Here is a 13,537-nt window from a genome sequence, read left to right on the forward strand (position 1 = left end):
TGGCCACAGCTGTTCTAGTTAATCTAAAGCAAACCTTCCTCCCTTGGCAGGGAATAAGGCCCCCTGCTAACACTCTTATGCCGCCCTCTGGCCATGCTGTATCACAATTGTTAAAAGAAGCAACTCATTGATTCTTTACCATTGTCACTTGACAAACACTCTTTCCAGCTGCAAGCTACAATAAATTAACCTGGAGTCCTGCTGCTGCTGCTGCCTGCTCTCAGGTAGTCTGCCAGTGTAAAGTGGAGGCATATGAACAGCACCTTCACTGGTGCTGGTTGTGATTCAGGGGTGACCTGAGGAGGCCAGTGGAGAATCTCAGGGATAGCAAGAATTCATAAGACTTTTCAAGGCTGGAAAGGACCATTATGATTATCTGGACGGATCTTTTTCATAATACAGGCCATGGAATTTCACCTTCCTCAAGCTCATACCTTCTCAGTTGAGCTATAGCTATGGCTACGATTTTATCATGGGTATTTTTAGTAAAAGTCATGGACAGGTCACAGGCAAGAAACAAAATATCACGTCCCATGACCTGTCCATAACTTATACCAGAAATAACCCTGTCTGAATCTTGGAGGTTGGGGGGTGCCCCAGGGGCCCACAGCACCAGCTGCAGGGAGGGAGCCCTGAGCTCAGCCATACTGGCCACTGCAGAAGTCAGACAGACATGGAGCCCTAGCTGTAGCATATCTGTTAGAATTCCAATTCTGATTTAAAGATTTCAAGGTGAATCCACCACCTACCTAGGTAAGTTGTTCCAATAGCTAATTACCCTTTAGTTAAAAAAACATAATTTTATTTCCCATCTTAATTTGTCTGGCTTCTGCACCCGGACACTGGATCTTTTTATGCCTTTGTCACCTAGAAACCCCCCAGCTATCAGAAATCTTCTCTTCACGTAGGAAATTAGACTGACCAAGTTGCCTGTTGACCTAGAGTCACTCCTGTAGCTTTCTTCTGAGTTTTTTCCAATTCGTTAACATCATTTTTAAAGTGTGGACACCAGAAGTGGGCCCAACATACACAGAGATACCACTACCTCTGGACTCCTACTTGATACTCCCATTTATACCTCAGTGGATCATGCTAACTCTCTTGCCACAGCATCATGCTGAGAGTTCGTGGTGTTTACCTACAGGAACAGTTTTGTGACCCAGTTGTAGCAAATGGTTCTGATTTCTGTACATATAAATGAGAATTTGGTCCAAGATAAGAGGCAAGTTTTTTGCCTTTTTAGAAGAGATAAGAATACAGTATGTCTTGCATAAGTAACATTGTTGTTATTTTTTGTAGGGTTATTTTAGTTGGCCAGTCTCTGTTGTGTGCAACAGTGGTGTTTGTGACATAGAATCTGTGACAGAGGCTCTACGCAGCGGTCCATATGGAAGATGTGTTTATGAATGTGACAATGATGTTGTCAGTAACCAGGTATGATATTTTTGTTCATCTAGTCAGTGTATGTAAAATATTATTTATTTACTTACATTTTTTAAAAATGTAGAAGTTAGTTCTGAGTATGAATCCAGTGCACTTCAATTTGTATGTCTTAAAGTAAACCAGATTAAGTTGTTTTATTTGGTTAAAGTTTTCCCTGTTTGAGATTTTGTAAGGAAAGATTGACCCTTGAGAAAACGTTTGTGTGTAAGCTCTAGTCTTTTGGAAATGCTTCCATAAGCATAGCTCTAGTAACATCACTCTGATACAGTGTGAATCTGCCAAGAGTCCTGCTGGAAAACATAAACTTTTGAAAAGTATCTTATATGCAGCACAAGATAAAACAAAGTAAAACTCTTTGACAAAGTACAGCACCCGACTTCCGTGCTGCTCTTTAGAAATGCTCACAGCACACAATGCATGGATTTTACAGCTTGCCTCATGTGCTAGATCTGTAATTTCTGTTATTTTCATCTTTCAGATGTTTGTGCTGTCTACTTGGTAACTCCTAGTTATATGATAGATGACAGGAAATACACCTTCACCCTCTCCTGCCAGAGTCCCCTCAGCACTTTTAGAGCAGCTGTAGGTTTCTTAACTTCTTTACTCTTTGCAGGTTGTTAATATGGAGTTTGAAGGAGGAGCAACAGCTGCTTTTACTATGATGGCCTTTACGGAGCGGCTGGGTACAAGGAAAACCACAATCTATGGGACCAAGGTAAATTAATGGGTGATTGCCACACTAGTCACCATTACTAGTTACTGGGCACAATCTTGTTCCCACTGAAATCAATGAGAGTTGTGGATAAGGCCTATTACAAGGATATTATGGGTAAAGCCCTTTGTAAATCACAATTTCATGGACTCCATGGAAATCATGGAATTAGCCCCTTCCAACAGCAGGGAGGTAGAAGTGGGCATCCCTGCTCCCACCTCCCTGCTGAGGTTGCTCGTTGGGGGGATTAGCAAGCTGGTCCCATTTGGGAGGGGGGCAGGAAGATGGTGAGGGCAGTGCGGGGAGTGTCTGACCACATGGCACTAGATGGAATCAGGGCCTAGCTAACGCCACACTGAGATCTGGCTCAGGCTGCCACTGCTGTTTCCTGTCTGGCCAGCAGGCAGAGAGAGGCAGTACTGACAATACAGCAATTAAGAGTGGCCCATCCCAGAGCAGCCCCTGGCAGCCTTGGGAGAGACAGCACAGGAGCCGAGACCAGGATCCATCCCCCCACCATAGCCAGCACAATGTCTAGCACTGCAGCCACTTGGAATATGAGCAGCTGTGTGAGGAGGCCCTACCCTGATGGAGAGATCGGGGCATGAGGTAGCCCTTTCCCCTGCAGGGTGATCGAAGTGTGAGGAAGGCCACGCCTTGGCAAGAGGATCAGGCTAGGGGAGGGATCCTGGCCTCAGCTGCCCACCAGCTGGAGCTGTGTTGTCTCCCCTCAGGCTGCTGGAGGTTGCAATGGGGCGGACCAGGCCAGGGAGCCTAATCGTGGTGTTGGCAGTGGTGCAGCCTGGACAGACAGGAAGCAGCAGCAGTTGCTCGAGCTGAGCATGGAGCTAGCTGGACCCCAGTCCCTGACCTGGGTTGGGCTGGCCAGTACCATGTGGTAAAACACCAACACTCCCTGGGATAGGACCCCAGCCCTCCACCTCCTACCACACTCAGGGATGGGATTGACCCACTAACCCTGCTTCTGCCTTGCCACTGTTGGAAAAATCTCAGCAGTTCAGGGGTGATCTGTGGCCATGCGTGTCACATGAAATGCAAACATTTACCTGGGATGCTACCGTGAATTGAAAAAAGAAAAGAAAAAGTCTGTTCTTGTCTTAGGGCCTTAGTTATGGGGACACTACTTCATTCCCATTAAAGGCCAGAGAGACAGAGATGCTGAGGGTCTGTATTCAGAGATATTCTGAACAAAAGCTGTGGTAGTTTGGAAAGCTAGGAATGTAGAACAGTAGGCATTATGGAGGTAGAAGCAGCAAGGCTTGGTCATGGCCTGGATGTGTGAGTCAAAAAAGAGGTGCCAGATCAAAGATGATGCCTGGATTTTGGGCTTTAGCAATTTTTGAATTAATACCTTGCTATAAACACTAACACTTCAGCATATTATGTGTGTAACTGCTCACAAAGTGTTGTTACGGGGAAGGGTCTTGCTGAGTGCAATAGTTTTTCATCTGTGTTGCTGCACTAGTTTATTGCACACCTCTGTTATGCAAACAACTATGGTCTAGTAATTCAGTGCTGTGCCTGCTAACTGTCCCTTAAAGACTGTTTTACTGTATAGTATTTCCTGCTGTTTTATGCTGACTTTTGAGACACATTTTAAAGGCCTGTTACCACTGGGGAGAGGGATAGCTCAGTGTTTTGAGTATTGTCCTGCTAAACCCAGGGTTGTGAGTTCAATCCTTGAGGGGGCCACTTAGGGATCGGGGCAAAAAATTGGTCCTGCTTGTGAAGGCAGGGGACTGGACTCGATGACCTTTCAAGGTTCCTTCCAGTTCTAGGAGATTGGTATATCTCCAGTTATTATTATATGAGGCCGTTGTCAAACTGGAGGTCAGTGGCCAGCAAATAAACAAGTGGAATAGCTCCATGATGCATTTTTGATCCTCCTGCTGATGAAGCTAGCCATTATTTTAATACCAGGTAGATGCTGTCCATAGTGAAGATATTAAAAATATACAATGTAACTTTTCTAGGAGTGATCTTAATGTCTTGTTTAGAGATTTTAATACATTTTAATTGTGATAGAAACTCATTGTGGACATTACATTTAAGGTGTGTCTACACTGCCCATATTGTAGTGTGGCCACACCGTGGGCAACATGGACACGCTTTAGACACAATAGAAACACTGTCAAAAATTCAGAGTGATGTGTTTAGTAAGGTGTGTTTTGTGCTTTACTTTGGACTTCTAGGGAGAACTATTCTGTGATGGGGGGGGACCAGTGCAAGTTTTTGACTTTTGCACAAGAGAGAAAACTGCTTATCCAACAAACAAATCTGCATTCATTCCAAGCCATTTAATGGGGCACGATGGAGCTGACTACTATCTGATGGACAGCTTTATTTCAGCGTTAACTGTAAGTTCTCTTTGTCAGCCCTGCCACAAGTGTAGGGATTCCCACAATAACAGACATTCAATACAAGCAGCAATGGTAGCAGAAGTCCTGTTATGTAGACATCTCATCCACCATTCTACGAGCCCCTTCTGAGAAACTTCTCTAGACTATAGTCACATTTCTGGGTGATGAGGGGATAATTACATCTTAAGTGTGGCTTTGGAATGCATTTACAACGTAAAATGACAATATGTTTGTATGTTGGCTGTCCCTTATCTCCTAATTCAGAAAAAAGACTACAGCATAAAATGTGGTTTATAAAATGGCTCTTCCTTCAAATGTTAAAATTTTGAGTGTTAGAGGAAGCTGGAACATCAGCTAAAGTTTGTCTTCTGAGGATGCAAAGTTTTAAGTAAAGGAGATGCAACACAGTCCTCGGGCCTCAGCCCTCACATTTACTTCTGTTTTTATTTTTTAAAACGATGACAATCCTATGTAAAACCCCCTTGTGAATTAGGGTTGCGCAAGTGCATGTCTGCACAAAAAGACAAACCTTAAAAAGCACAAAACACGTAAGTTAAAGGAACATTCATTCTCAACACAATACCAATCTCCAAGCATTAGGTTACTAGCATGATGCTACTCAACCACCTTAAAAAGAATCCTGAAAAACTGGAGCGAGTTAAAGCTCCAAGAATGATGTGTTGTCTGACAGCATGTCCCGCAAAGGGAAACTTTGGCTCAGTCCATTTTGTTCAGCTCAGAGGAGGTTAAGAGGTGAGTGGATGATGGTGCTACAGTAAACTACATAGGGAGCAGATATCTGCTACTCGAGGACTCTTTTTAATCTAGCAGACAAAGGTGTTATGAGATCCACTGGCTGGAAGTTGAAGTCAGCGAAGTTGAAACTTGCGGTAAGATGCCACCAGTTCTGTGAGGGAGGGTAATGACCACAGTTCTTGGTAATCTGTTCCAGTGGTTAAATTACCACACTTGTCTTTAAATCAAGGCTTTGATGCTTTTCTAACATATACAATTTAGTTCAAACACAAATTGTTGGATCGGCTGCAGGAATTTCTGGGTAAACTCTATGGCCTGTGTCATGCAGGAGGTCAGACTAAATTATCATAGTTGTCCCTTGTAGGACACCAACATGCGAACTGAAAGAGCAATGCACAGTGTTAATTTTCACCTGTTAATTGGCTGTGTTGTGTAATGTTATGAACGTACACATGCAGTGGTAGGACTGTACATTCCAGTACAAGAGCTGAGCAGCAGGGATTGAATTTGGAACTACAAGGCTCTAGTTATTGCCTGAGCTAAAAGGCTGTAGCTGTAGCAGGCAAATAAACATCTGTGTGGCCCAGTCAATAGGCTTTGCCATCCTGGGTTATGTGTGGTGTTGTGTGCTGTGAAGCTGATCCCATCTCTTTAAAGTAACAGGGCTCAATGCACAGCCAGTGGCGCATTACCGTATGGGCCAGCGGGGCCGTGCCCAGAGGCCTCGACCAACTGGGGGCCCCACAGGAGTAGCTGGAACTCTAGCCACGGCCCCTGCTCCTTCTCTCTCCCCCTCCTGTTCCTCTTCCCCCCGAGGCCCCACCTCCAGCCCAGCCAGAGAAGCCTGTGGAGCTGGTGCGCAAATCGCCCCGCCCATAGGTACCAACTTGCACCAGTGCTGGTGGGTGCTCGTCCCCCCCCCGACTCCACCCTTTCCCTGTCCCTGCCCCACCCCCATTCCAACCCTGTTCCCAAAGTCCCTGCCCCAACTCTGTCCCCCTCCCTGCCCCTATTGAACTCCTTCCCCAAATCCCGGCCTCAGCCTCGCCTCTTCCCAAGCGCACCGCATTCCCCCTCCCTCCCAGCGCTTGCTGCTCAAAACAGCTGTTTCACAGTACAGCAGCTGGGAGCTAAGGGGAAAAAGCGGCGTGGAGCTGCTCTGAGCCCCTTTCCCTCTCCCCTCCTCCTTCCCCATGTGGTGCTGAGCTCCCCAAACCCGTCTCCCCCTGTACAAAGCTGGCCCTCTCCCCTCCCCCTTGTGGGGCTGGCCCAAACCACTAAACGAAACCTTCCACCTCCCCCCTCACAGGGCTAACTTGAGCCTCACTGCTCAACCCCCCCTCGCCTCGCCACTCACCATCCCTCCAAGCTCCATTTTGGCAAAACTGGGCATTTGTTCCATTAGCGCTTGCCATCTGGTGATCAGTTGGCAAGAGCAAATAGGACAAATGCCCGGTTTTGCCAAAAAAGTTGGGATGTCTGGGGCCAAAATGGGACATCTGGTCATCCTAGGCTGGGGTCCCCAAACCTTTTCAGTCGTGCTCACACACACACCCCAGAGCCAGGGCAGGAGTGGGGCTGGGGCCCACAGTCAGGGGCTGTGAATGGGGATGCGGCTAGGAGCAGAGTCACAGCTAGGGCAGGACTGGGGTGGGGCGAGAGCGGAGCCGGGAGTAGGGCTGGGCCCTGCCGCGCCCCCCCTAAACGCTCCTCCACGCCCCCCTAGTGGGGTGACCCCACAGTTTGGGGACCCCTGCCTTATGCTGTGGTAAGAGCTACCCAGGGAGTCCAAGCAGCTGTGGGGAGCCGTGAACCCTGCACCTGAGAGCAGCCCCCAGGCCATGTCCCTGCCCCCCAGTGCATGCTGCCTAGGGTGGGTGGAGGGTCCAGGGCTCCTCACGGTGGCCAGGCTCCCTGGGCAGTTCTTACCATGGCACCCAGCTTCTAGCCAGACCAGAGGGTGGAGCCTTGGGGGAAGGGAAGGAGCAGGGGGTGGCGCCCCATGGTGGCAGAGGGTTGTGGGGGGCCCAAATATTCTTTGTGCCCAGGGCCCCAGTATATCGTAATCTGCCTCTGTACACAGCTACACCTAGTTAAGTCCAGGGAGCCGCAAAGGATCCATTTGAATTACCCCAGTAGTGCCCCACACTGGGATCTAGAAGTAGTGAGGCGTAGGAACCACCACCCAGGGATTCTCTACTGATGCTGGGGGAATCCCAGTTCTGGAAATGCCATTGTTCTGGTCCTTTTGCACCAAGGATCTGGCTCATAATGTAAACATTGTGAAGTTCAGGTGTGTTTTTGAGAAATATCTTTGTGTGATCAGTGTTACATTTTTCTTTATCTAGAGCATGGTATATGGAGATGCTAAAAACGGCAATTTTAAGATTATGACTATTAACTGTAGCATTGGAAAGTCAGAGCTAAGGTTGTGTATTGCAGAGCGATCAGTCGTTTGATGTGTCCATTTGAGAATGAGGTGATAGCACTAGCTGAATCGAAGGTGAGTGTGTTAGAGAATATCTTGGCAAGAATAAATATCATGATAGTAGGCCAGTGCTTGGAAACTGATATGTACTGGCTGTGTATGTGGCCTTCATTTTAATGCTTGAGGATTGTTTCATTAAATGTTTTGGAGAAACTAACTCTTAAATATTTTTGTTTAGTTTGTGAGCCAGTAATTTGCGCAGAGTGTGGATTGTTAATTCTGAAAGCAATTTGAGTATTTAAAAAAATACACGTTTTAAGAATTCATCCATTTATTTTTAGAGCCCTACATTAATACTTCAGGATCTGTAAGTGAAAAGGACAGAATTGCATTTCAGAAAGTAGTTAAAACTCACATCACACCTATGTTGTATGTAGAACTTACATTTGTTTTACAGAAACTGTAGCAAAGAGAGGCTCAGTGGTTTCTCATGGTTTCTCAGCAAGTTAATGGAAGAACCAAAACCCAGAACCCAGATCTCCTGGCTACCAGTCTTCACAGCCTGCTAAGTCTTGCTGTCTCTAGTGTTTGAGTAAGTGTCTGGGAGTCAGGAATTACAGGTGCTGTTCCCAGCTTTGCCATTGGCTCCTTTTCTCTCAGAGCCTGGCAATATAGCAAGGAAGAAAATGTCCCTTACTTGTGGGATGCATTACCATAACTTCCTGCAGAATCAAACTTCACATAGAAACTTTCTTTTAAACTTTTATAGTAGTGAAGACAAGTTTTCAAATGTAATTGGTGATGGTTGTTAGTTTTTCTGATTTTTCAGATGGTCTGAAGCCTAACCTTTGTGACCAATGCATGTCCCAAGCAGCTGGGCTGGTCCCCACGGAGTGATTCGGGGACTGAGTGGAAAAAATCCTTTCCCCCCATGCCACACTGTGGCAGTAGAGCTGCTCAGCTGCCTCGCTGCTACTTTTGCTGACATCATGTGGGAGGGAAAACCATTGGATTCATAGCTGTTAAGACTGGATAGATACAAATATGAATACCTAATAGCTTTCTTTGACAAGGTAAGAAGCCTTGTGGACAGAGGGGAAGCGGTAGGTGTGGTATATCTTTACTTTAGTAAGGCTTTTGATACTTTCTTGTATCACAGTCAAGCTGGAAGACATAACGAGTGGGGTCCCACAGGGTTCGGTCCTATTCAGTATCTTCATCAATGATTTAGATAATGGCATAGCGAGGACACTTACAAAGTTTGCGGACGATACCAAGCTGGGAGGGGCTGCAAGTGCTTTGGAGGATAGGATTAAAATTCAAAATGATCTGGACAAACTGGAGAAATGGTCTGAAGTTAACGGGATGAAATTCAATAAGGACAAATGCAAAATACTCCCCTTAGGACAGAACAACCAGTTGCACACATACAAAACGGGAAATGACCGCCCACGAAGGAGCACTGCGGAAAGGGATCTCGGGGGGTCATAGTGAACCACAAGCTAAATATGAGTTAACAGTGTAACTCTTGCAAAAATAGCGAACATCATTCTGGGCAGGATTAGCAGGAGAGTGCTGTAAGCAAGACACAAGATGTAACCCTTCTGCTCTACTCCATGCTGATATGGCCTCAGCTAGAGTGTTGTGTCTTGGTCTGGGCGCCACATTTCCGGAGGGATGTGGACAAATGGGAGAAGGTCCAGAGGAGAGCAACAAAAATGATTAAAGGTCTAGAACAGGGGTTCTCAAGCTTTTTCTTTTGGAGGCCACCCACAACATGCTATAAAAACTCCAGGGCCCAGCGGGGCAGGGGGAGGCTTTGGGCTGGGGGAGGAGGGAAACGTGGGCATAGGTATAGTTTGACTTTTATTTTCGGTGGGCAGGGGCCAGTGAGGCTCATGCCAGCTCTGCACATTGGGGCCTGGGGAGGGAATGCCACCTCCACATCCTGACTCACCTCAGCTGCCAGTCTGGATGGGGGGTGTGGGGGAACCAAAAATTATAACTCAAAGGTGGGGGGGGGTCAGCTCAAAAAGTTTGAAAACAGCTCAGGGTGCAGGGAGGGAGTAGCTAGGGACTGTGTGCAGGGAGGGGGTAGCTAGAGGCTGTGGGGGGGCAGGAGGTAGCTCAGGGTGCAGGGACGGGGTAGCTAGGGGCTGTGTGGGGGCAGGGGGTAGCTCAGGATGCAGGGAGGGGATAGTTGGAGCTGTGTGGGGGAAGGGGTAGCTCAGGGTGCAGGGAGGGGGTAGCTAGGGGCTGTGTGCAGGCCGGGGGTAGCTCAGGGTGCAGGGAGGGGTAGCTAGGAGCTGTGTGGGGGCAGGGGGCAGCTCAGGGTGCAGGGAGGAGGTAGCTAGGGGCTGTGTGGGGGAAGGGGTAGCTCAGGGTGCAGGGAGGGGGTAGCTAGGGGCTGTGTGGGGGAAGGGGTAGCTCAGGGTGCAGGGAGGGGGTAGCTAGGGGCTGTGTGGGGGAAGGGGTGGCTCAGGGTGCAGGGAGGGGGTAGCTAGGGGCTGTGTGGGGGTACGGGGTAGCTAAGGGTGCAGGAAGGGGGTCACTAGAGTCTGTGTGCAGGCAGGGAGTAGCTAGGGGCTGTGTGCAGGCAGGGGGTAGCTCAGGGTCCAGGGAGCCCAATTGCAAGGGTAAGGAGTGAAGCCCCCGGGGCACTGTGGCATCAGTGGCACGCGGAGCCGCGCTCCCAGCGCTGCCGCCCTGATTACACTGACGCTTTACAGCACTGCATCTTGCAGCGCTCAGGGGGGTGTTTTTCCACACCCCTGAGCGCGAAAGTTGCAGCACTGTAAAGTGTGAGTGTAGCCAAGCCCTAAGGTTTCAAGCTTGTCCCACTCCCGGCCAGAGGGGGGAAACAGCCCGTGACCAGTGCAGACCCCAGCACTTCTGCTCGGGAGCTTACAGTTATGCCTGTGAACTTCAGCATCTTCACTTGTAAGTGGCTGGCCTGCGTGGCGAGTAGGGGGTAGGGGTGGGGACAGACAGCCCAGATGTGCCTAAGATGCAATACCAGCACAGTACAGTATTTTTGGGTGGTGGTGGTGTTGTCTCCACTGCTGCCTGGTTGCATACCTCTGGGTCCACGTGGTGTCTGGTTGCCGGGTCAGTCCGTAACACTGGTGTTTGTATTTTTGAGGTTCTACTGTACTTAGTCCTGCCTTGAGTGCAGGGGACTGGAGTAAATGAGATCTTGATGGCCCTTCCAGTCCTATGATTCCGTGGAAAGGACTAACGTGTTTTTTCTAACTTGACCTCCTGCACTGCACCAACAATATGATTTTACCCAGAAATTCCCACAGTGGAGGGAATACTCATCCCTACTATTTAAGAGAACACAAAGGAGCCACTGATCAGGTTCCAGCTCTCAGCTGTATAGTGGCGTGCAGCTGAGCTCCTTGGCAGTAGGACATATGCATCCCCAGCAGTGCTCCTTAAACGCCACCTCACACCTTTGCAGTCCAAGACTAGGTCTTCTGAGAGCGAATGCTCCTCAGCCACCAAGAAGGGGCCAGGCTTTACCTGAGCACTGGGTTCATACTGAAACCTGCCTCTGGCAGTCATCTTTTACTTCCAAATCTTCTACTGGATGATTTAGGCAGGTAAGCATCACTCCTGCTCCCTTCCCAGAACCCACCCCTGAATGCTACATGCACGTAAAGCAAATGTTGACAGATGATCTGTTTTGGTCATGAGCCAGAAGCATAGCTAATCCTCTGACTCTGTGCTGCTCTCTTCAGAAAACCATGGCAGAGAGTTTATTTGTAAATGGGAAGAAATAATCCGCATCTCTGAAGTTCTTTGAGACCGTGATAAAAGTCATTTTTGAAGTGCAAAGTATTATTCCCTTGGCACGCTCACACTTACCTGTACTCATTGCACACACTGAGGGCTCCTCACTTCCTTCCATCCCCCCCATCATGTGCCACCCTCCCATCCCCCTCTATTTCACAGATTCCCTGCATCTGCCCACCCCTCCATGTCCCAAGTTTCTTCATCTCCCCCAGGTGGGGCTGTGTGTGCCCTCTGTCCCTCCCATACCATACAGAAGTTCTGTATGCCTCCTCTCCCCAGACCAGGGTCCCCCCTTCTCCCCACCAGTATTTCTTTTCTTTCTGCCCGAGAGAGAAGTCATTTAGAGTGTCCCTATTTTAAAATTCTTTGGGAAGATGAACAAAGCTGACATTCCCCCAGCACTGGAGTGACTGAGTATAGGACCTCTCTCCGTTCAGCCAGTTATTATTAGACAACGTTGCCTCCCCTAATTATCAAAAGCTTTACTACTGAGCTGACTGTCGTTATTGGCAGTAACATTCTACTGAATATCTACTCCATTGAACTGTATGGTGATTGCCCAACCACTGTCTAACTCGTGCTTTGGTACAGCTCGCATAGTAAAGGGAGGATAAACAGTTTATTTCTGAATACAGCCTTGAGCCTGATCAGCTAGTTCCCTTGTTAGAGGGATGCAAGGATCCAGCTTTATAAACCAGACTTGTGTCATTCATTCCTGTAACACTGGAAACAATTTTGGTTTTTAAACAGGAGAATAAACCATCCCTCATTCAGACCGGTCCAGAAGCAACCCTGCAGTCCCACCTCCTTGTATTTGAGGCCGAGAAATCCAGGAAAGAAAACCGTGTTGTGTTTTTAGAAACTAGAAAGGAACTCTTCCCGAAGCCTACATACAAATGAACTTTTAAATTTGCTCCTTTTATATTTGAGGGGACGGAATAAAAACTGGTCCTAGTTACCAGGGAAATCATGTCTTGTTTATACTAATCTGGATTTATATCTGGGGATGGGCACTATATAAAATCAAATTTTGCATACTACAAATCTGTAAAATGCAAAAGGTTTGATTATAGAATTTTATATATTGTTTCATTAATTTTGTTGGATAAAGAAAATATTAAAAATCATCTTCAGTATTTTCTTCTATCCTGGTTTCCTTTAAAGGACACGAAGCTTCTTCTTACAGCAGCACTTCACTTAACCCTTAAGTACACCAGCAGTTAGGAGGTACAATGGCGAAGGTTTTGGCAGCATGGAAGTGGGTTTAAATCAGCATTTCTCACATGCAGCCACCAGGGGCTTTTCGTGCAGTCTTAACAGCCTCCTGGGCAGTGATGGAGAAGCCAAAGCATCAGCCTCTCCCCCTCCCTCCCTGTTGCTCCTGCATGAGCGGCCGTGCACCACCTCTGGAGACAGATGGGGCGCAATGCTGCAGGAGCAGGATCAGGTGAGTTCCTGACCCACCTGTGGGGTGGGCAGGGCACGTTGGGCTGGGTGAAAACCTGGCCACAGGGTTTCAGCTGCATGGTTTGAGCCCCGGGCCTGGCCACGCAGCAGGGCGCTGACCCTTGGCTCCAGCCATGTGTCCTTGGCCCTGGGCGCTAACCCATGGCTGTGTAGCAACAAGCGCTGGCTCCGGACTGTGGCTGTGCAGTGGCAATTGTTTTTTTTTTCTCAGTGCAGCCTCGGCACCAAGCCCCAGCTCCCAGCCCATGGTGGGGTGTTGATACCATAGCTCAGGCCGCACAGCTCTAACCCACAGCTCTGGCCATAGAACAAGCAGGGATCACCCACGGCCTCACCCCAGCCCCCATTTACACCCTGAGCCCCCACTCCTTACTTGAGCTCCAACAGCTATCCTCCCCCACTCCCCCCCCCCCGCCGACTTCCCGCACCACCATATCACCATCGAGCCCCCACTCCTTCCCTCCCTGGGGTGTCAACAACAAACTAGCACGGCCAACAACCCCGCATTGACATTACCATGCTCTTGACTCCACACTTCCTTCTCTTGCCACA

At 48.3% G+C, this 13,537-nt stretch overlaps 1 protein-coding gene across 3 annotated transcripts in view; it reads left to right on the forward strand.

The window, feature by feature from the left end:
• Positions 1 to 12,654, forward strand: part of LOC116838721 (2,7-anhydro-N-acetylneuraminate hydratase-like) — an 84,592-nt gene extending 71,938 nt beyond the window's left edge. For all 3 annotated transcript variants that reach the window (XM_032804125.2, XM_032804122.2, XM_075069904.1), the window contains 4 exons: positions 1,300 to 1,434; positions 2,057 to 2,158; positions 4,369 to 4,533; positions 12,269 to 12,654. In XM_032804125.2, coding sequence (XP_032660016.1) covers positions 1,300 to 1,434; positions 2,057 to 2,158; positions 4,369 to 4,533; positions 12,269 to 12,418 — 552 coding nt within the window. In that variant the 3' untranslated portion in view covers positions 12,419 to 12,654. The remainder of the gene's footprint in view (positions 1 to 1,299; positions 1,435 to 2,056; positions 2,159 to 4,368; positions 4,534 to 12,268) is intronic.
• The last annotated feature ends 883 nt before the right edge of the window (positions 12,655 to 13,537 follow it).

The sequence above is a fragment of the Chelonoidis abingdonii genome, chromosome 10 (assembly GCF_003597395.2).
Source record: "Chelonoidis abingdonii isolate Lonesome George chromosome 10, CheloAbing_2.0, whole genome shotgun sequence".
NCBI classification, from domain to species: domain Eukaryota; kingdom Metazoa; phylum Chordata; order Testudines; family Testudinidae; genus Chelonoidis; species Chelonoidis abingdonii.